Source organism: Myzus persicae, unplaced genomic scaffold, assembly GCF_001856785.1.
Source record: "Myzus persicae strain clone G006 unplaced genomic scaffold, MPER_G0061.0, whole genome shotgun sequence".
Lineage (NCBI taxonomy): Eukaryota > Metazoa > Arthropoda > Insecta > Hemiptera > Aphididae > Myzus > Myzus persicae.
The window spans coordinates 198,849-225,389 of record NW_019103288.1 but is presented as its reverse complement, the minus strand read 5'-3'; the positions used below and the strand labels follow the sequence as shown (position 1 = coordinate 225,389).

Sequence of the window (26,541 nt, the reverse complement as noted above, 5' to 3'; positions counted from 1 at the left end):
AAATATTAAATCCTTTTACAAAACAAATTCCATAAAAGTCAAATAATAGATGCGTATTTTATAAATTTGGTATAAGTATTGAATAATACATCCGAAGTATAATGTTTTATGTCCTTAAATATTATTATACTTGCCTACAGCCTACCCATCATCGAAAACACTAAAATTCCAAGAGTACGTGAATACAACTATGATAGATTTTTGAAAATGTAACCAACTTCTAAAATGTTTTTATTATAATTTAAAATTTCCGTTATTAGAGGTTATATTTCTTCTACTGCTGCAGTACAATTTTATTTCACTATTCTATACAGTCCTTAAAAATAAATGTTTTCTTTCTATAATTATTATTGAATACAGTGACAGAAATTTATAGGTGGTACATGTCTACTGCTGCTTATATTTATTCCATTTATTGACTACTATAAATCTTATTTATTTTCGTGGCAATAGTCCATAACAGGGATGTTATTCACAACTTTGAACGCATTTATATAGTATAGGTGTATACTCTATTTGTATTATATACCGTCACTACTCACTATACACAACGATAAAGTCCAACGATTGTCATCATGGACATCTCATGAAACCAGTTAGCAAATGGTCCGAATATGTATTAAAATGTATATTATAGTATTATAATATAATATTACTATCCTACTCCATCCGGAGTCCTATCAATAAATGGTTGGTATAACATGCATTCCAATAGCTAGGTGGCTCAGCAGTGCAAAAGGATAAAGAAAAGATATAATTTTATAGATTATCGCCTATCGGTGTTATATTTTTTACGAGTATTTAATAATATTAAATTATAATATTCAATATTATTGTATTTTTGCAAAAACCTATTGGAGCAAATGAATGTCACCTGCTAAATAAAATAAGTTTGAACAAACAGTCGAACGGATTAGAAGGATTGTATATGGCCATAGGGGTTAATACATTAATACCTACATAGTATATGATGGACAGAGAAGCAATACAGATGATTGTTTGTTTTTGTTCCAAGAGTTTACCTACTGTAAGCTATTGTACTATATATTATAGTCTATAGGTATACAGAATTAAGTCTATAATATGTCAAGTTAAAAGTTAAAATTTGAATTATATTTTATAAACATTTTAATTTAATATTCACAATAATGTACCAATACCGTCAAAACAATGTTTATTATAGCCATATGATTCCTGGATGGGAACATAGCAACTTAGTCAAACTTCTGGAATGGTTGACACGGACTGCAGAATAAACGAGAATGACTATATCTACAACCTTTATACAAGCCAGTTCACAGTTTTTTTATTATTATCGACAAAACACTGTTTAGCGATATTGCAATGCAATAAAATACGACCAAGCCCCAAGGAGACTCGTAAAAACATAAAGATATAGTACACGGAATGTTATTACGATATTACATTTGATTTGATTTATGACACGCACATGAAACTTTTTTTATAGAATCTACGAAAAATTTAGCAGGAACATTGACGACATTTATTATAAGTGTAATTTTTTTTTCAGGAATTTGGAAGCCAATATATTATGTTTACACGTTAATATTTTTATATTATAACTGATGATTATGGAGCGGATATATACATGCTATAAAATGTAATAAAGCTATTAACAGTATAAATCATTTAATATTTCAATATATGCACTAATTTTGTCATTAGTTTAGGTAGGTACCTACGTCTCAAATTTTAGTAAAAAAATGGAATTGTTATTCATTAATAAACATGAAATGATAAATACAGTAAGTAAATATTAATATGATAAAATGATAAGCGATAACTATTATAGTAATTGTTATTTTCAGTAAGTAGATAGAGGTACATAATATATCGTCAATAACAGTTAATAATCAATGTATATAGTTGAGAAGAAAATTGTAAAATTTTCAATCAGTAAAACAAAAATGACAAGATTTTAATAAATATAATCCAGCGTAAATTATGTTGCAACAAAAATGAAGGACAAAATATACTTTGATTGAGAAATATAATATACTTGAAAATCTGCAGTCTTACAAGTGCGCATCAAACACCTAAATATTATTTATATGCACCTATGATGATAGACTATTTTTCTGTCTTTAAAAAAAAAACCCTAAAAAAAATACTGCAGTAGTATCTTAGGTATACTATTATTTACTATACTACATCAACCCCCCAAAAAAATATTATTAAAATATTATATTAGGTACAGTGAAATAATGAATAAAACGTTGTTTTATTTGCAGATAGTGTAGTGATAATAATATACATATAGGTAAGTCGTAGATATATATGTATTGTGTATAATATTATGCAAGTGAAAAAATGTATGATCGGTGTTCGATGGTAGGCGGTGCACTCCACTCCACTTCACATTATACGGTTATTTGTTAACTCGTGGTTAGTACACGTCAATGGAGCATCAGTGACATAGCAGTGGAGATGCAGATGGTTGGAACAAATTAGCAGATTACGAAAAATGGCACACCGTTTTATAAGAAAAAGAAGCCACTAGAGGCTAGACTGACTACGATATTATAGACACTGTAAACGTTTATTATTGTTATGTATATTATTTTATAATTATAATTATTATTTTACACGGCTGCATGGGGTGGGTGGAGCTTCCAACAAGCATTGACGGTGACGTCCGCTTGGAAATATTCAATACATTATATTGAGTATATTACATATACATAATATAATATAATCGCATACATATATTATAATATTATAATGTCGTTCTGAACAATGTGGCAAATTTCCACAATGGAATGCGTTAGAAGATATTTCCGAACGGTTGATAGGCGTAGCTTCGGCCCAGGAGTGAGTGAGATAGAGGTTGTGTCTGATTCAAAGGTGTGTCTGTCACTGTAGCAAAACTACGTGTTTGCGTCCGTTCCATGTGTTATGTGTATGTATCTACTATCTACCTATATATATATGTATATTTTTTCAACCAGAAGGTGATGGGAATGAATAACACTTGAAATGGTGTAAATATACAATATACAAGGAAAATAATCATGGTACGTACTGAATAGAATAAAAAAAAAGCAGACGGTTTAAAAATTTATATCTACGAGCTAGATCGTATGTAATGGCAAAAACTCCACCACAATGAAAGTCTTAAAATTCTGTTATATAACTCTATATCTTTCTATGGTATAAAATAAAATACTTTTGTACAGTTAATTTCATATATTAAAAATGAAAAATATTTTATGTTAAACTTCAAAGTTGTCGTGTATACGTTAAACTATAATTATCGTAAGGAATTAAGATTGAAATTCTATTGGAATTTAAATTTGATACAGGTACATTATTATTACCTATAGAAAATTATCAATAAGTCAATATCCGTTAGTCAAATTATAAAATAATACTTATATACATAATACATAATACTATAAATCAAACTTATTCTGAATATATATATTTTTAAATATGATAGAGTAAATATAATGAATTGTAGGAGTGAAAAAAAAATACGTTGAAATATGTAATTAAATATAAAATGACGGTATGTTCATTGATTCAAATTTAAAATTCAATTTTTGATATAAAAAATGTTTTCTTCTTTATCGACATTGACAACATTATTTTTTTTTTCTATGATTAATCGTTATTTGTAAATAACAACACGACTTCTTTTTATTAACCATCAAAGACGAGGTTGGTTTGTATAAATTAATATTAAATGATAACAACAATAATAATAATAGAAAAAATAATAAGAAAAAAAATTGATATTAACTAAAATAAAATATACAAGTAATTCTATACGATTAAGGTATTTATATTTGGTTAAAAATCAAAATATGACGTATTTAACGAATGCGCCTCAGGCTTTCGATACGAGTTTACGATCTAACCTATAGTTGAACACGTTCTACAGTTGCTTTACAAACACAGGACGTGGGAGTCATAATTTATACGGCAAAGCCAAATGACGTAGGTATCTAGTTAAGGAAGAATTCTATAGCCTAAATCGTTTGAAAATAATAATAGTTATAATATGGTACATACCTTTGGCTATGCCAGTGAGGACGTTGCCCAGATAGACGACCTTGTAACATGGATCGTACTCGGTTATGGTCACAGATCGCCTTCGCCACAGCTTTCCTAGACCCAAGGAACCTAAACTGATGCTTTTTTTGAAAGGCTTTCCTTTTCCGTTTGAAATGAGCTCAGGGTGCTGACTTTCGTGCTTCATTATGGCTCAAGCATTAGATCTATAGACCTGTATAACAAAGCCAAATACATGTCGTGATTAGTTTCGTTATATAGCTACAACGTTATTATTAAGGTCGTTAAGAAGTCAAACTGCAATTCAGTCATTAACAACTAATACCAATACACCAATCAAGCAAAATAAGTTTAAAAATAAAAACAATTTTATGAGATATATTATAATCTGAAATGTTTTGCTTTTTTAGAAAAAACAATGTATACACGTTATTTATGAACAAATTGTTTAACAGGTGGTGACTTGCATACAATAAAATAGTATAACAGCATATCTTACATCAATATATTTACAGGCACAAAAACCACTAAATATTGATAAACTTCCATGATTACGTTATGTTTCTTGTACTCTAATTCTAATGAGTTATTAAATTAACTCAAAGGGTATCTAATTTAATTTAATTATTGATAAAATAATTATCATTGCCGTTTATTTTTGTCTAATTTGCACGAATTTCTATTTAACATAGGTAAGTAAAATTATTTAGGTGAAACAATTTTTGTTCAAATTATTGAAGGATGAAATTTACGACAATTTACAGCTGCACTGACAAAGTGACAACTATATGTAAAATAAACAGTTAAATTAAAAATATATTACATTAATTTTAATGTTGTCAATATTTGATGTCAAACACAATTATGTTTCGGAAAACTAACATAATTATTATACACCTTGGTGGTTTGAAAGTTCAAATATTACCTTTTATACATTAATTGTAAAATAAAGTTTTTTTTGCAAACTTTGCTTTAAGCAATTTGAGATTTTTGTTTAATATAATAAATTACATATACATACAGGAATAACGACATTTTTAAAAACGAAAAAATGTCTATAATTAATTATAACGACTTGCGATTCAAAAATAAATTACAATATATACCTACATCAGGCAGTACCTATGGAGGTTGTTTAATTATCAACTAAATGCACTATACAAATTGAGTATCTACAGGTAATTAATATTTAGCATTACATAGAGAGAAAGAATTTAATGTTAAACATTTGTGTGTATAGTATGCACATATCTGTACTTGGATTATATATAGTTTTACACGCTGTTACTTACAACTGTAATACAAACTAATAGCAAATACGCATATCATTTTGTAATATTATGTATTTACTGCCTGTTAGTTTAAGTATACGCGAATAGTTTCAAGTATGAAGAACAAAAACATTATGTATGAAAGTGATAACTAATAAGGTTAGAGTAAAACTGACAGTAAGACGATATACATAATAGCGAAAAATAGTCCGTTACACTCATATGAGCATCTTCAATTTTATTTACAGACCGTGCAGTTCCATTATACCATTATAGAACATCGTTACTTTAAATTCATATTTTTTTAATTCGTACAAAACCAACCGTGTATAAATAAGGCAATTTTCATATTATATTATGTATATTGAAAACCATCAAGTGTGTCTGTTTGCAAGAGCATCAGGACGTGACACAAAATGGAATAATTTAAAAAGAAAAACCATTTTTTTTCAAAATTTATATTTTGTTATAGGTAGGTACCTAGCTGGTAATATATGTGGAAGATTTAACCGTAAAATCTCGATATTTTTTATTTTTTTCAAAACGATATAATACCTACATTTTGTTTTATCGTACTCATCGGAATAGAGAGCAGCGGTGCATCAGGAATTATTACTTGGGACGTTTACAACAGGCAGTTCTATGGTTTAGTCAAAGAAACGAAACACATGATAATGGTGTCAAGGTCTATGTTTATAACGACAAAAAAAAAATACACGTGTTTATAGGTACACGCAGCTTATAGGCTGTAGTGTAACAACTAACAGTACACAAGTCATAGGGAGCACCACACATACAATACAAATATTCCGGTCACCTTGTGTGCATATCATATTTTATTCACAGGCCTCTTAAAGGGTCCGTCGCTGGTCACCCAAAACGTAACATAGTACGGGTTTGTTATTGATAACATTGGAAATCGTTTTATATCCATACGTAATAATATGTTGGCCTTGTCTGATTAAAATGAGTAAAAAAATGAACGGTAGTTTTCAAATTTGTATCAATAACCATGAACCCTAACCAAAACTGTGTGTTGCCTAACCCAATGATCGATGGATGATACCACGATCGTCGAATGAAATCTTACAACAAACAAACAAGCTTCGAAGACAATAAGAATAAATAATAACACCTATCGTAGTGTACTAGTGCAATATCGATATGATGGGTTGTTTGAAATTAATTAGCATATCTATTCAATCGTGTTAATTCAACCCATATGCACATCAGACGCAAAGAAAAATTTTTAAGCGTTACGTTATAAATCAACAAATTACACTAAGGTACACTTCAAAGATAACTGGCCGTAATATTGTGTAAATAATTAAGTAATCGTTTAGGAAGATGTGTAAATATTAAATTGCTTTACCTTTACGACCCCTAAGCGTGTTTATCAATTATTTTGTGTATTTTAATGGTTTATCCATATTAAGCAATACCTATGTTTCCAATACAAACATTTTAGGTATTCGACTAAGCAAAACATTTAAAATGCCTATATTGCAATATTCAAGTATATGTTTATACTACATAGAATACTATTACAGGTAGACATTTAACTTTATTAAAAGCAAACACGTTTAACATAGTTTGTAGTATTATCTCGTAGTCAACAGGATTTTTGTGAAATGTTGAAGAAATATACGAATCATCACATGACATAATCTGTACAGTTTGTAAACGTTTTGCATTTCGTACGAAATCTGTACCTATTCAGTACCTCTAAGCAGCAGCAGTAGTGGATTCACGGTTATTACACACGCACCGGTGTAGTATATAATATTATATATTAGGTACCTTAAGTTGAATACGACTCTACCGGTTGTTCAGAAATGTTTTGAAAGCGTTAATTTTTAATTGACGTACACACCGTGACACGCGGAACGCGTCTTACTTCAACCCGTGGTATACGAGTATTAGGTCCTTTTACTTTACAATTTTTGGTTCATACAATAATAATAATCATAAAACATACAAATAAATATGTCAGACTCACTGGCGACGACCCGGTTAACTTTAACTGGTACCGGAAATGCGCGTGCAATATCGCTAAAAAGAAGCGTAAACATTCACATAAACACACACACACACACACACACACACACACACACACACACACACACACACGTACAGAAAAGTAGTTTTGGCCGCCAACAGTTTAAATGTTAAAATGATTTAACTCGAGCCGCAGTCTTACACCGATACCAAATAATGTATTGATGTGCTATAAGATCCAGTGCTCACCGTCTGCCGGCCGGTCCGAAAATTAATTTTTATTATTTTTGTATGTATTCATATTACTGTAACTATGCCTTCTTCTCGTGGCAAGAACCGTATAGCCATGACCTCCATTTTTATATATTATAAAGAAGACAAATGCACAGCGCCTCAAACATAATATAATATAGGTAGTACATACACAATATATACGCCACCGTCACATTGGATTTCACACCGAAACACGTCTACGGACAATATTATCCTAATTACAATAAGGGTTGCCAACAGGCACATCTGTACGATAATAATTATTGTCATCAGTCCGATAGCCACCGTCGTTTTCTAACAGGCGGTATCAACCACAGCCTCGCAAATAGGGATGTGTTACGCACTAACAAACGTTTCATTTCTTACATACTCTGAACACCATTCTGATCATAATAATGTCACATAGGACACGATCTCTGAGGATACTTGGTCTATTTTTTGATGTAGGTTTGCGATTATTGCAGAAAAACATTCAAGTTGTATGCAGCAGATTTACGTTACCTAATCACCGTTAAAACAATTTCACCCATCTGCTGATTTCAAAACAATTTAGAAATTATTCCATGTGCATCACACTAGCATCACATTAGCAACGGTTTCAGACGTAGAAATGCAGAATTCACAATGATAGATGAAACGTAAATATTTCGAGTAATAAGTTAGAATGTGTACGGCCGCTGTCACTGTCACAGCCAATCTTTAATCACGCTCTCGGCGTCTTACCGAGTGTTTTATGGGAAAAAATATAGGCCCGTCAGAGGAATATAATTTTATTTTTCTGTAGGTTTTACACCAATAAATATCGATACTCATATTATACTATTATGTTCGCGTACCCTATTCTACAAAGAGTATATATGGCAACGAGTGGGAATAACGCGCTCAGAAACCTAAACGATTTACTCATTAAGGAAAGACGTGAATAATATTATGCAAGGAACCGGTTGTCACTGCGGCGACACGGCCCCAACTGTTATCGAAACTCTAACCCAAATGCCCGAGTCAGTACAGGTTAGGTTAGGAGTGTATTTACGTCGGTCAGTGACCGTGGTTCGTCTGCAAATATTATATTATGCGTGGTACATATTATGTAGGTATAATGTATATTGTATATATATTATGTATAATATTTATATTATTTTAATTATCTTCTGAACGTTTGTGATAATAATATAGATACATGGTACCACATTATTATTGGTTTTTCAATAAGTTTAAATGTTGACTAACCTATTTACTTGACGAATTGACAAATTATTAAAAATTAAAATATATAATAGGTAATCTTGAATACATTATTCATCTCCCTAGAAATCTCAAACAATAGCGATACGCCGATACATGTATAAATATAGGCGTGTCAATACAGTCATTGAGCAGTTCTGTAAATAAAAATAATTAATTAATTGCGTAGGTTCCTACAATAAGTAATTACTAATTATTGATTATTATATAGAGTGTAGGTACAGAAAACTAAAATAAACCTATTTCGTTCAACGATAATAATATATTATAATTTATAAGTAATATTGAAAATAATTGTTTTAATACTTTTAAAAACGGCGTCGGAGCAAAATATGCCGAGAGTTCTAAATTTACAATGAATTTAATGTCAAAAAAGTTTTAACTATTGAAAATTCCGCATCAAATCACATTAATTTCTAATACCTACTCAATACAATACCTATATAAATATAAAAACATCAAATGATGTTCCAAAATTATAAATTTTTTTTTATTAGTAATAGGTAATAAAAGAAAAAAATAATTGACAGCTTTTAAGTACAGAAACTTTCGGCTATCTATTAAAAACATTTTAGAGTTAGTGCGTATCAACAAATTATACTAAAAATATTATTTGATATTAGGACAATCTGTTTTTCTATAATAATACATAACAGTTGTACTTGTATAATACAATATAAATTATTTATTAAAAATAATGCAGGTAATTTTTATTTATCTAATATACCTAATGAATTATGATAAATATAAACCGATAGAAACATTGAACTTGCTCCAAGTAATCTCCATCAAACTAAATTAGCAATCATAGCTCGTAAAGCATAGAATCTTTGATAGAATTATGATTACGGTCCTTGAGCTCTTTTAGAATGTGAAAGGTATCCAAACAATATTTTCTAGTATTGTACACACTACATTATAGGTATAGTATATTCATATATTATATTTTTATACACTATATATACAATACAATAAATGCAAGTATTATTGCTAGATATTATTGTGAAAGACGATTTACGCAAAGATTTCCTGTTTCTGTTTCATCCATAACTTATTATTTTGCATATTAAAAAATGGATTAAATTTGTTTCTTGAAATAAAATTGGTTATTTGAAAATATCGTTAAGATGACATAATTACATAATTACATAATTCATATATACTTTTTCAACTATTTGTTAAAATAGATATATGTGTAATGACAATTAAAAAAATTAAACATCAACTTATAAGATTATAATTATTTGTAAACCTTAAGTGATCTTAAGTCATTTAAATTTAGTTTTCCAGGATTCTAAGTGAAAAAACTTTAAAAAAATAATTTGACAATATTTAATATTAAAACTCATAACCTACTTAATTAAAAAAAAATCAACAATATCAACATATACATAATTATTAAAATTTAAAATACAATGTATGAATAAGACCAAAGTATAAATTTGCTGATTCAATATGTTTTAACTAAGGTTTTAACACCTCCCTCCTCCACTATCATAAAAATCGGTATGATATAGTAATAATAATATGATAGTTTAAATTAAAATTAACTCCTATCAATATATAAATGTAAAACTTATATACATGCTATACTTAATTATGTTTATTTTAAACGTTATTATCTGTAATTGAATTTAAAATAGGCATATAATAATATGTGAAGGTAATAATAATAACAGTAAATAAATGATAAGTTATAAGGATTCAGCAACGGAACTACCGATGGAAATACTTTTCTCTTGAATTTAATTTTGAGTTTATCTTTTTTTTAAATACATAGAAAATAGTGTACAAATTTGATCTTATGGTTAATGCACCCCGATGCTAATCGTAGAAGATGGATATCGTGATCGAACGAAAAACGTTATCGTTGTCAAATTGGAGCATAGCCAAAGATAAGTATGGACACGTTCCATTAAAATATTTTTGTTATCGGTTATTGTAACTATTTTATTATATTTTAGTGTTATTGTTGTGATTTCGATATTTTTCTCTTTTGCAATGTTTTGTCATTTGAAGTGTTGTACAATGTTGACGGAAGTTTTCCAAATTATGGTAAGAGACTAAACATTTGTTTTTCTTTGGTTAATTTTCGACACTAGTCCTTGAATGCATTATTTTGTATTCGATTAAATCAACATGATAAAATCTAAAAGAAAAACTTTCTCCACGTAGTATTTCCTACATATTACATTATATTTTATTATACGTCAAATGAAACCACATTATTGTATTAACTTAACTATATGAGTTGATTATGAAAGTAATGAAGACACACGCTGAAATAATACGTAACACTGTTTTTTCCATTATTTTTTGGCCGATATACAAAAATTATAAAGATCAAAGTTAATAAGCGTCAAAAGTTTAATTATTTTTATAAGATAAATTTAAAAAAATACAATGAAATCATTGACTATAATCAGCAGAGCTTTAACAATAATAAGTGAAATTGAATTAACAGCAGATATGATGTTCGACATGAACAATTTATTTTATAACGAGAAAAATGTATTCATGTATAGATGATTGCTTTGATAAAGAAAGTATGAAAATTTAAATTTTCAAATTCACATTTAATATTGCAGATATTTGTAGGCTCACGTCCGCTAAATTTTGTAACTATACCTTTGGTATAAAATATATATATATACATATATACACATATATGTAAGTATAATAAAAAAAAAAATAGTTAAAGACTGGTCGTGATTGATGAAATGATAAAACCATTAAGTACAAACTGTAATTTAATTTTTTGTCATTATAACATGTTGCAGACTGGTCAGATGATCAACAATGTTAACATTCGTGTTCAAGAATGGATGTAATAATAACCTCCGCTCCCGCTATACGTCGCCTCTTTGTTGTCGTTTTCTTCAATAAAATGTGACGTCATACTCTAGCATGATATAGTATAATGTATAATATCATACCGAGATAAAAAAAATATTGCAGATACGAAAACGATTCTTGAATCTTTAATCTTGGTACACGATGTATAATATGTTGTCGAATAAATAATAATGGTTACAAACAAATAACCAAACATAATAATTTTCCAACAAATGTGCGAGTGCTTTAATCCCATTAGGGCTAATCACAAATAGACTTCACTCTTTCTCTATTTACTTAACCCACCAAGTTATACAAGAAAACTTTATGAAAAACAAAAATTAGTTCTTAAAGTATATTTTGAATGTGATTTAATCACTCGAAAACACTATTGACGTAAGGTCTTTATAGTTACCAGAACAGTTCCTGGTTTTATTACTCTCGATATTATAATATACTCACGACGCAATTGTATCATCAGAACAAGGTCGTATTCGCCGACTTTGTGTTAATTATTATTATATTTAATTAAGGTACGAACCCGCCGGGTACATGAATGGTGCAACTGGGTATTGTATGCCAAGTATATACATTTTTTATTCGTACACCCATGCACGTGCATACGTATATGTATTCCTCTTTGCATGTTTCAAATTACGTGTAACAAGTGTGGCGATACGTATTGGTATTGCAATTTTCGATCCGAATATATCATCAGCAATTACTAACTGTATTATATATAGAGGCTTGTAATCGAAAACTGCAATCACATTTACTAAATAGGCAAAGTTTAGGTAATGACTAATGAGAATATCCCATTTGATAAATCGTTACTGTCTGATATAATATAATATTATGTATCAGAGTTCAGAAAATTATTTCCATAGTCAATCACAGTAATTAAACACAAGCAGTCAGATAAGTAAGTTATTACTAGGGCGAGGATTCAAAGCAAAAATTATTTTTTTCTGAGTACTTAAAAGCATTGCTTCTCCAGCACAAAATGTGTTCTTCATATCAAAGAAACTCTTACGTTTGAATGATACTTGTTGGTTTTTTTTTGAATTTTTAAACTGTTATGATTTTGATTGATAAAGCATTTTTAACTTTTAAAAGCAACATTCTTAATATATTTTACTGTCAATTTTAAAAAAATTAGTTTTTTTTATACCACCCCTCCATATTACGTCGTATACAATAGAAAAGATATAATAATGTAAATTGACAAACTGCGGCACTGTACATAAGGTGAAAACTAGTTGCGTACTTGCGTCCCAGATAATACATTATGTTCATGTAAATATTGGCTCCCCAATAGATTTTCGACGCATGTTACTACTTAATAGTTTAATGATTTTATGTCAATTTTATGGAATAGACATTTCAATAAAATAAACCAGTGTTTTACCGAATAAAGCTTTTAATAATGATAAAAACATTCATTGTGTATCTTCTACATATGTTTGGCATTAAACAAACTTTTTTCAATAATAATAATAATAGCATATTAACTGTAATGAGAAGGTAAGTAAATACTGCAGAATATAATTAATATTTAGTTTTTGGAAATATCAACATATACATAGTATAGGTATTTTAATTTAAAAAATAAATACATGTATACATAATAGGCATTACGCAGTTTTAGGTATTGTATATTATGTATTTATAACATTGAACAAATTATTTTTAATAATAAAAAAAATATTAATGGTTATTGGCTAATTATTGTTTTGTACAATAAACCATAAATATCATTTACAAATATCCCACCATCACTTTCTTACAAAAGGTATACACGATGCAAGTAATAACTTCCGAAATCAAGATTGAAAATAACCTAACTTTTTATTGACTGATAAATGTCAAATTATCTTGTAATTTACTTTAATCATATAACTATCTATTATAAATAAATATGGTTTTTTTAAATTAAAAATGAATTTGCCGAATTTTAGATCATTCTTTGTACCTTCATAAAAAGCTCTGGTAATGACTTCAAAAAGCCATAGATCAAACATTTAAATGCATTCGTACGGAATTATTATTGTTTTGTTTGCATCTTCTTTCCTTTAAAAGAAGCGATGTAATCGTTGAACGCAATTACATAATCATAATATTAACAACAGAATTATTACAGTCGTACTCGCTAGATTGTCTGCAAATGTAAACATATAATCTTACGAGAAATCCACTCGACCCACTGATCACTGGTACCGTGCAAGTTCTATCGAATCCTGCCATACAGGTCTAGTGTTTTATGTGCACGAAAACCCGTTCTCAAAGCTTATAGAACTGCATAATGTGTCGTAACTATTATCAAGATTATAATATCGTTTAATATTTTGATAATTACATTTAAATTTTGTTTTTGAGTACTCCTTTGTAAGTACAAATTGATTAACAAATACAAGATTCTACTTCTTACAATTGATATGGTCTTCGAATCATCCGGAAACGTGGTGGAGTAGAAAGTGATATTGTTATCATTTGGTAAAATTAAAAAATTAACATTTGGAGAAAAAATATTACGAATGAAAGATTATGTTACTAGATTAAGATCATTTGTATTTGATAAAACCTAAAGATAGGAACTAAAAATAAAACGAATGGACATAGGTTTTACCTAATTATTTACGTTGATTACAAGAAAGCCGTTTCAGTATATTACACCGACTACGCGACATTTTCATGCAAATACGAGTATTCATCTTATATATATACCAAACAACGATCACCGCTAATTTGACATTTTTATAGAATACGAAGACGCGTTATGACTTATCATTTTAAGGGGCCGCCGGGAGAGGGACGCAGTTAATATAATAAATGGCATTTATTTTATACATCAACAATTATAACACATTTTTATCGCGATGGACGAGATGAGTAAAATTTCAGGAAAAGCAACCACCATCATTTACTATACACGTATACATACATGTATTCAGCCTTGTAAGTGACTTTTGATTTCACTGTATTATTTATATATACTTACTACAAGAATGTGAAAATGCAAATATATGAAACGTAAAAAAAAACATAGTTGATCAACCGGATTGCGAATATGGATAATGTTCACCATTATTTTGTATTTAAAAAAATTTTACACGATGGTGAAAAAAAACTTGTTTCATACGATATTTTTCGTATTTTTGTTAAACAATTATGTGACCCCTTTCCGAAACAAAAAAATAAAATGTAGCTCCGGTTGAATTTTAATCTATCTCAGTACACGATACTTATTTAATCCTCGAATATAAGTGCACGGGAAAAGATCTATGTGTCAAGTACCGCTATGGGTAAAGTCAAGGGTATCATTATTATTAAACGCCAAACACGTAGACGTAGGATTAAATAAATCCATGTTAAATCCACTTTGACTTAAAGAAATAATAGATCTAGTCGCAAAAAATATATATTAATAACAATAATAATCGTTTTATCAAACGTTATTTATACTGAGAAATTAAAAATAAAAAAAAAATGTAACATTAAACTCGGAATAAATTTAACTGAACGAATCAATTTAAAAAAAAATTAGTAACCTTTTACAAACATTATAATAACATTTTGTAACATCAATACCAGTGAAGTAGCTGAGAGGGTCGAGGACCCTAAATTTCAGTAAAATTTAAAACTACTTTCAGTAACCAATTAACGTATTGCCAAAGGTGTGTATTACAACAGTACAACTGTAATTCATAGGATTCTATGAAGTTTGCTGCAAAAGTCTAAAATGTCTACTCATGATATCAGCAAACCGATGTTGTAAAGGATCCTAGTTAAGTTTTCCCCTGTAGAACAATGTATAGCAAAATCCTGCCTACTCCTCCTCGATAATACTTAATATTAATGTCATACATTTATGACGGTCATTTGGACGGTCGGTCAAGTATTATGTTATGCGAATCGACGATTCGCATAACTACGAAGGAAAGTACCTACATAATATCACATCAATGAATACAACCAAGACGGCAAGATGACACCGATATTAATGGAATAAATCGTGATTTCACTACCTAACGATATGCCTACAAATAGGTATACAAATGCACATACACGAATACACAAATACACAAGCACATAATATAATAGTTTAATAACATAGACACATTGCTATCGCGAGTCATGGTAGGGTGTAGTGAAGAGGAGCAGGAGTCAGTAGTACGTCTCCGCACAAGAGAGACAACCCCAAAACTCCGAACGGAATGTTCCTAACCCATTGTATTCACCTGACCGGGTGTAGGGTGGACTAGCGGTGGTTACGCTCTCCCCCCCCCCCCAACACAAACACACACAAACACGAGACGAACCTGTTTTTTATAATTTTTTTTTTATATACACACGGCTATATGAGGTGCGGTAGTATCATATTATTATTATTTAGTCGTCCTGTAACACATCCGAAACGGTATATTTTTATAACATTATGTAGGTACCTAGGTATCTATTTAAACATGCGCATTCATAACTACTTCGATTGTGTTACGTGGAAATAATTCACGATCGGGTGATTTTGATTCATCCACATTACGTTTTTATGATAGTAAAAATATGATTTTTTTTAACAGATAGAAATGCAATAAAAAAAAATTGAAATATTGAAAACCGCATAATTCTGTAGGTAAGTAAATTGACCATTGGGTACTCACCAAATATCACGTCAGTGAATTATTCCTCTACGGGAGTCGTATCTTCGATACCTATATGGATACAGTAAGTTCGTCTGAACGGCACTAGACTCGGAAGATATCTGTATTATCGTGAAATGCGTATTCGATTACATGACGTTTTGCCTCAAGCAAATTGACGAGACCGAGAAAAAAATTATGATAATAATTGAAATTCACACGAGCGCACTGAGCATTAAAAATATCGTCACAATAATAAAGTGTAATGTTAAATGAACTATAATCACAAAAACGTCGTACCGGCGAATTTTTCGTACAATAATAATTATTTTTAAGAGCGATCGGCAACAAACAACGACGTTTATCCGTTAGCCATTGGTGCACTGACTCTGTGGTGGTTTCGATGAAGTCGCGCGGCTGGCACGGCGGCTTTTCACCGGACAACCAATTACCAACTGTGCAGCGATAGTGCGACCGCGCAGTGTGTACCAACTGCGTTACGGCGACGACGCGAAGCGACTGCAGCTGCTACCTTGTGCGCGTACAGGTAAGTTACCTACAGGTACGCATCGGCCTCCGTCATACAGGTTCTTTATGCGACGGCACACATCCCCTTGTTACATTTTTAAATTGTTTCCTTTATTTATTAGATAAATTCAGACGAGACATAGTATTATTGTTTTGAAAGTTCGGTATTTTTATAATATTTTATATTACACAATCTATAGATAGGTACATATTATAGTACTTTAACTATTATTTTACGTACCTATAATTATATAGTATTATAATTATATTGAACGCAACAACAATTATTTAAAATACATTCTACACTTAAGTCTTAATCCAAATCTATTTTTGTAAAGTATTAAAAGTATTTAAAATACTCATTGTATATCTACTATTTTCATTAGTATCATTCGTAATGGTACCTAAAACACTCAAATATATACCAAAAATATTCAATTTTTATTTAAATAATACCTTATAAGAAAATGTTATTAAATAAATTAAATAAGTCAGTATTTCACTTAAATAACATTAACTGTTCGACAATTTGAAATGTTCATTATTGTTGTTTATATAGGTAATATACAAAACTTTTCTATAATAATAGATATTAGATACGACATTTTAAGGAATTACATTTCGTCAATTTTACATTCAAAATAAATATTTAGTAGGCATACCAGTGAAATAATAAAATAAATTTGTATGTACCTATAATTAAAATGAAGACTCATTTTCACAAAATTATTACAAAAAATAAAATAAAACGAATAACCACTAGGAAAAAGAATATTCAATGTCAATAATGAGTATTTAAATCTTAACTGTAGTTAGGTGCGCTGACTGAGCAATGAAAATGCACAGTGTGTCAGTACAGGTATTGGACATTTCGTGTGTCTAAAATACGAGCAGTGGCCAGTGAGCACGGAAATCATTATTATATACTATTATTCATAAAACAGTACAAAGTTAGGAAAAAAACATTGATTTTATAACATTAGACAGTTGATTACATACTACGTCAGTAAACTAATCTATAACTAGTAACTAATCAAGATTAAAACTTTAAACTAAAATAAAATTTTTGTAAGACAATAATTTTAGGTGTAGGGATTTACATAATACATTATACACTATTACACTGTCTTATAATATGAACATATCGCGTTTGTTCGTTTATGATTAGTGATTATATGTGTAACAAAAGGAAGTCCCAATAGACTGCTTTTTGGAGGAAGGGTTTTAACTAATCAAATTTAATCAAATTTTGGTCATTATTATTTTATATTTTGTATAGACATCATTATGTATTCATTTTTTATTTTGAAAATTAAATATTGGCGGGTAGTTACCTCTCCCCAACCAATTGGGAATTATGACCACTTATGATGTAAAAGTGATGCAACGTTAATATTAGCTATAATTTTTGAAACATCGACATTTTATGAAACAATCTGTAAGTTATTTGCTATTATACAATAATATATAATAAGTTGATGCGTGCTGTCTTATTTTTGTGGAGAATAATATAGGTACCTACTTAATATTACAATATCGTATATTGTTCAACAATTATTTATATTATACAACTTAAAACAAACATCTCTCCGCAACGGCCATGTATGTTTTAAATAATTGTTTTTAAAAATCAAGTTTTAAGAAATAGAATTAAATGTTCTAAGAAGACTTAAATCGTAGGTTCTGTAGGTTTGCGTTTATAAATTAAATTCCTATACCATAGAATAGAATCAGAATTTGTATGTGAACAGACTTGTCGAGTTTAAACGATTGAACGACCAGTGATTTCATCATATATAAGTATACAATATCGAATATCAAAATGCATATTTGCAACTATGCAGTATTCATTAATCATTGCACTGCAGCTTGCTGACAAATAATATCCTTTACTTTAAAAAAGTTTTTTTTATTTTAATTAATCATAAGCTTCGACAGAAGGGGTCTAGCTTTTCATATGGTATTTTATATAGTTATACAATAAAATATAACAATTTAAAAAAAAATTTTTTTATTCATGGTACAGTTTCAACTGCTAAGGTTATTAGCTTGTAACAAAAAATGAGAGCATTTGGTTACATAATATAGTAAAACAATAGTTCCTTAACTTAGTTTATACATGTTAATTTGTTTTTGGTTACAATAAATAATATAATAGGTCCTTAAATTAGGTTGTACATATGAATTTGTTTTAGAAATGTAATTATTTTATTGGTGTTGTCATAGGTTGAACTGAGGTCTTCGAAGAGGTTGTCGGGTAAATCTAGACTTTTCTGGTATCTATAATATGATTACGACAGTGGACAAGGAGGTGCTTGACAAAAAAAAAAAAAATATATAAGTTATTATTAGTAATAATAAATTATTACTATTTGTATTGTATTAAATATAATTCTCTATATTTCTTTAGTTCGGTACACATGTAAAATGAAATGACGTCTTCTGATTGGCATGACAGTTAGGACCGATATTAGGGGTTTTCTACTATATCGTATCCTAGCATAGTATTATTTTAGTATTCAACTAAAAAAAAATTATTTAAAAACTATTATTAGTAGTAGTATCACTAGTATTAATCTAACGTATTTATACGAATAAAAACGCTGATGAAGTCAAACGCCTTAATAAAATTTTGTAAAATAAACCATTATATAGTCATAAGTTTATGAGTCATAACAAAATTTTATTTACTATATAATAATGTCACTACTTAAACAATTACTTTTACAATCCCTGGTCCCTTTCGTCAACACTTAAAACGTATTTAAAGTGCTGCTGAATGTAAAAATACTTTCATGATTATACTTATGTAAATTGAACGACACATTAAAATTGTGATAACTAATGCGAATTAAATGTCCTCAAATCATATTAATTTATAGGTCAACTGTACCATATATTTCTCGTACATAGAACGATGTTAACATATAGGTAATAGGTTCGTGGTATAAAACCCCTCCAGACCAATATCATGTTCTTTTTCGATATTTTAAGGTTGCTTTAAGAAAATCTTATGATAAATTTAATACAAAATTTTCAAACCTTGAAACTGTTATAAAAATCGAAAATCTTATAATTTTTTATTAACATTTAAAGAACAAAATAATCAAAAACCTCTTATGAATTTGACAGTTTAAATAATTTTTACTACTTATTATAAAAAGTAAACACACTTCATAGTTATAAATCGATACATTTTATCACTTCTGCTCAGAATATCATAAGGTTCTAATAGCCATTTAAAATCAAATTGTTACATTTTTAAAATAATTGTTTTCTGATTAATACAGTTAAGACGTTAAGCTATGCTTAGTACTGCAACCCACAAAAGCATTGACTTTAATCCTGTAGCTATATATCATGAAACCTAAGTTTTATAAATTATATTATAGTTTTAAGAGTATATAGTTCCAAATCACTACAATAAGAATTTATTCCTGAAATTAATGATGTTTAATAAAACTTTAAGATAATATTTTGTAATTTGTACAGTCGAACAATATAACAAACACTTTTACGTTTTATAAAATATACATAATATGTAATGGTAGCTGTAAAAAAAAAATACTACCTATAAAACGATCAAGCATGAGGAAAATGTTTTATGTTGTAGCATATTATTAACTACTTAACAACAATAAAAATGTTTACTAGATGATAATGTTATTATCTACAAATTGAATTTACAACCTGACCAAGTACAATCATGCAAGTTGTAAAATATGCGTTATCCGTTTATGGTCAGTAAAATTAAATTGTATTATAAAGAAAAAAATTATAGGGTTGATTTATTTTTGATGTTGTGGAGGATTATATGAATATTTTAACAGATTACAACAATATAGTAATTTGATTTTATATTAAGTAGTCTATAGTTACTTATCTATAATAAGAAGCTCAAAATTAGACAAAATTGAACATTTAAACGAAAAATAAAGTATTAATTATCATGATTCTTCATGTAATTTTCGTTTAATTGTTATTAAATTTAAATTACTATTCGCAGGGACTTGACACTTGAAACTTTTATGAACAATAATAATATTTAAAGTATTTAAACTAATTTTAAGCTATTGTGTATTCATACCATAAACCTATATCCACGCCGTTCGACGATAAACCAGTATTGACTCGAAAATACTTACTAAAAATACTCAATAATACTAAGAAATTATTATCCAACTATATGCTATTTTAATTAATAAAATAATAAATGTGTTCACTTAGCAATGAAATATATTATATTAAAATATACTTAGTAATAGAGCCTGATATATCATCTCCAGCCAAAATTGTATTTCATATGTAATGATTGATCATTTAATTCAAATTTAACACATATATTGCAGTGGACTACTCAATCACGATTAACACACATAACCTACATCTAAGTGACTTATCTCATTTGTTTCAAATATTTTTATCGATCCCTTAAAACTAAAATATGTACTTTATAAAATCGTTCTTTGTTAGTTTATTTTGTTTCAGTTCAGAAATAATTACATTATGTGTACTTTAAATTTCCACAAACTATTTATTTATCTTCCTGTTTTATATCGGTACGAAAAACATATTCCAAAAATGCTCATCTCTTTGGATTAAAATGTAGCCAATGTTTTTCTTTTTCTTAGTTTCTTTTTTTATGAATTTCATATATTAGTTCTTAAATAACTAGCACAACATGATAATACATTTATTTATTCGTGCTGTTGACAGACGATGTCTTATTTGTTTTATTTTGTTTTTTGCTAAAGTCCACTGGAGTTTAAGAAATAGCTAAATGTATGTCATTAATGCCATTTGTCACCAGAATACAATAAAAGTATATTTTATTTCTTTCTTTGATGAATACAAAAAAGTTAAATCCTATTATTTTGTTTCAATGACAACAAAACAAAAACAATAAAAATTACACCATGCAGTCCATTGTCAATGAATTCATTATGGGGTAGTGACCAAGTATAATAATCATATTAATTTATTATATTATTGTCTTTTTTCTCAATGTTTAATCTGACCTATAATAATGGACATTGATAACGATCGTAGTAAATATTAGAATTATAGTATTCTATATTCAATATTCATATTATAATATTTATATTTGAATCTTCGGTATTTGTCTCATTGCCACTAACAATATTGCATCGAAGTATGAGTATTTTTGTTCCTTTTACTTTCAATCGTTAAACTATTTACAGTACCTATGTCTGTCAATATTATACGGTTGTGAGTGTGTGTGTTCGTGATTATTATAAAAAAAATATAGATTTACGTTTATCACGTATTCGCAAATATATAAATGTTCCCTTCACTTTTATATTGATAACCATTAATCGGTATGAACTAAATAAATATAATTAAATAAATAATGACACTTGCACAGCACACATAATAATATTTACTTTTATTTTCCTACTGTAGCAAAATATCTAAAAACAAAATCGTCATGATTCTTGCACTGTAAGATAATAAAATAATACAAATTAAACAAACAAATGAAAACAATTTGTTTTATGTCGACATATTATTCAAAAGTGTATTGTATACACTAATAATAACATGGATACAACGTAAACATTTAGTTGTAACTTGTCAATACAGGCATTTAGAAGCAAAATGTTTGGATGTCTATTATAGGAAACAGAACATAGGTATTCATTTGTTAGGGAGTAATTAATACAACTAAAATTATACTGAGTGATGTAATGATATTTTTCTTATTCAATTATTGATTTGTTGAAATGTTTATGCGATACAAACAAAATACTAAATCAACATTTAAAAACCAACCAGTTACAATTAACGTTTCTATACATTTCAGGAAACCTCTACACTCATCAAAGAGTGGGACCAAATACATTTTTATAATTTTTAATAATTAATAAATATGTTTTGTTAATAATAATACTCACTCGAGTCGTGGTCAATAATTATTACAAAAAATAATCATTATAATAGTCTATTATAATATTTAAAGTTTAAGCAATTAATTTATTAAAGATCATAAAGCAAAGCTTTATGTATTTTGTCAAGGTGGTCCCAAAGTTACTTCAGCCAATGGAGTATAAGTAAACCTATTAATACCTCTTGTTTTCTAAGTACATATTTTAACTAATAATGGAAACTGTTGGTTTCTGAATTTGCCTAGTAGAACAAGGGATATTAATTATAACACATTTATTTGATAGGATATTGAGTATTGAGTGGCATAGCTCAAGATATTTGACATCGAATAGGTATGGAGTTGAAAAAATTATTAAATAATCAGAAAATGTAAACTGTTTTCATCGAATAAGTACAAACTACGTATTTATAATATTATGTAAACGATTTGAATTTCAAACACAATATCTGTAGTGTAATAAACTTATAGTACAATAATAACTTTTCAAACTTTGGAGACTGTTTATTTCAAACCTTTTTTAAACTATAAATTTCATTTACAAAACTACTTAAGCACTATTATATGGAGATGTATGGGATGTGATATATTCTGGACAGCCATTTTGTGCTTCGATTATTTTCAGTTTAAATATACTTATAATTAATAAACATACCAAACATATAACTTGACAAATAGAAAAATACTAACCTCTGATTACATATAGTTATGCACTTAGCTCATATTACTATAACAAGCAAATTTAATGTTAAAAAAAGCTCAATTTTGGACAGAGCATAGAGGGACTAAATACGTTATATTTATATTTACTTACTGAAAATTGTAATTTCTTGGCCAATAAATAATACTATGATTATGATTATTATTACTTTGATTTAGATCTATCATGTCGCAGCGAAAAATACACTGTTTATTATCGTGTGAGCAAAGCTCAATTAACATCAATACCTAGTATTTGGGACGGTTTTTAACATTCAAGTTGTTCATAAAGTTAGGATAAAATAATAAAATTGAAAAATAGGTATTAAATATAGTTAGAGAGTATCTACTAGTACATTTGTAGGAGTAATGGCTATGAAATCTTACATTCCATAAAACAATATATAATATATATTTATAATAATAATGTATAGTTTTTGAAGTTATAGTGCATTTTAAATTCTAATTCGTAATAATATGATACCTATATGATTAATAGCTATTAATACATTATTGTTAAAATATATATGTATAATAGGTAAGAATATTAAAATTAAATTATAATCGATAATATCAAACGACATATAATTTGAAAGTCCGCATAAAATGATTTTAATACTTTTCAATTAACCCGGAAATTATTATATCGATTAATTATATCTGATGACTATAGTATTATAATATCACAAACATCGTCAATATAATGTTAAAGTAATTGATACAAGTTATATGTGTAGAACTGTAGAGTCATTATATTATGTGATAATGAACTCTAAAAGTTATAACTCATAAATCATAATGTTAAATGCTAATAGATACCGGCCAGTTCACTGTTATATTATTATCGCCGATAAAATTTCGACACTTCATTGTCTGAAGTGTAATAATTGTATTTATAAGTGTCCGCTTGATCAATGGCATTACGACTGCAACTGCAATATGCATTATATACCAATGACTTATAATTAACTCAATAAATATTTTTATATTTGGAATTTTGTGGAAGGTATTTTTATGTGGGTAGCGATGAACTAACTTAATAGTTTCAGCTTTTCAGGGTATACATTAATTATTATTACGTTATTATTGCTGATTTAATAGTTTATACATCAACTATTAAAAAATATATAAAATATTATATAGGTAATGATTAATTTTGATCTCATAGTTCATATAATCTTTACAATAACATGAAAGGCATATTTTTGACGTTTCATTATGAAATGCCTTTTATAACTTTCAATGATCGAACATGTCACTCATGATTTACGACGTGAATTCAATAGGTGTCTACTATATAATGTTACCTACGATTATTTGCAATTGCAATAATTATCACTTTATACTATTATATACTATTATATAATGTCAGATACCTGATTGACGGCATTAGCTAAAAATGTTGTTGTTTGTACAGTGTACGGCCTTTAGGCGTTACTGAAGTACCTATTTAATGTTTAGTTTTTATTTAGGTGAAATTACATTTTTATTCCATCAAAAATATTTTTTTTATTCCAAAGAAAGACTTTAAACCAACACAAATATATTATTATACATAATTTATACATTAAAATGATTCAAAAGTTTCACAGCTATAACATATATTTTACTCGTTCATTGTACACTGTACATAAATATTTTTATTATTATCGTCTATCACACACGCGATGTGATCAGGATTAAATGCTTAAAATTTGTTTTATTTAATTTATTTTCACGTTGAATCACTTGTTCTTCTCTGTATTAATTTTAATCCTAGTTAATACAGCAGTATTGTAAGCTATACGTCATAATATAATTCTATAATATTCTACGTAACTATATACACTTTTAGAAGAGTATTAATCACGGTTATCTATGCTCGGTTTTAATATTTCCGTTTTGTTTCTACGTTTTATGAATAGGTATGGTATACCTACTCTACCATAAAGAACCAACCAAAATTAAAAAGTTACATCACGTAGTTACGTTACGTTGTCTATTTACTATACTTATCTTCTTATATTATTTACCTCCCACCCAATAAATTATGCTGATTATAATAACATTTCAATTGTACATTTAAAAATATACTGAACTATGAATATATTTCGTAAGAGAAACGTTTCTTAACTTCACATAGCAAAACACACAAAATTGTATAATCGTATTGTATTAAAGAGCAATATTTCAATCGTCTGTAGTTCAATTCAACATGGAAAAAATATTTTTTAGAAAAAAGTATTACATTTCAAATACTGTAGGTACTATGTGGGTATATTATTACGAATTGCCGAGTAATTTATTTTGTACTTATAAATACATAGTATGATTATGATTATTGAGCATTCATGACCCAACATATGAATCAGAGTTATGCTTGTAAACAACATAGATCATTTTACCTTTTTTATTATTTTGCATTGGTAGGTGGTAGATACGTAGGTAATAAATATGTAAACGCAGTACGTGTAACCACCCAGGTAGCCGAAGCAATGCACCCTGAAAACGCTTTCCAAGCTTTATTTTAAGGTAGGTGTAGCCTTTACTGATTTAAGTAGAGAATTATAAATAATATAAATGTGTGAAAATTAAAAATGAATATTATACAACAATATTTTAATCCATTAGAATAATGAATTAATAAAAATTTGTTGAACATTTATAATATGTTTGGATGATGTTTCAATCAGAGTAGTCATCTGATTATTATTGATGGGTCTTAGTAGAATGTGTGTACTGTATAATATAATGGCAAGCATCACCGCCTTATAAAAATATTTTTAATCTTGTGTAGTTGTGTACCAAAAAACTGCTAAATATCAATATTCATGTCTAATTTAAGTTCTGTACTCGGTTTTATCATTACAAGGTACAATGTGCAAATTAAAATATTATCATTTTTAGATATTTTATTAATTATTTGTAAATCTTTTGTGAATATAATATTGATAATTTCGCTGTAATAATATTATGAAAACGAAATTATAATAATTATATTATTATTAATTATATTATAATAATATCGTACCTAGTTCATAAAAATGACTTACGAATTGTGCAACATTACACGAAGAAAGCATTTAAACGAAGTAGGGATTACAAAATATACAAATTAGTAATAAGTTAGTCTTCG

At 28.1% G+C, this 26,541-nt stretch overlaps 1 protein-coding gene across 1 annotated transcript in view; it reads right to left on the bottom strand.

Annotated features, from left to right (window-relative positions):
* Nucleotides 1–16,781, bottom strand: part of LOC111034173 — a 35,417-nt gene extending 18,636 nt beyond the window's left edge. Inside the window, exons 1-2 of the mRNA XM_022315249.1 lie at nt 16,316–16,781; nt 4,036–4,249 (exon numbers count right to left, since the gene is read on the bottom strand). Of these exons, the coding sequence (XP_022170941.1) occupies nt 4,036–4,222 (187 nt within the window). The 5' untranslated portion in view covers nt 4,223–4,249; nt 16,316–16,781. The remainder of the gene's footprint in view (nt 1–4,035; nt 4,250–16,315) is intronic.
* Between the last annotated feature and the right edge of the window lie 9,760 nt (nt 16,782–26,541).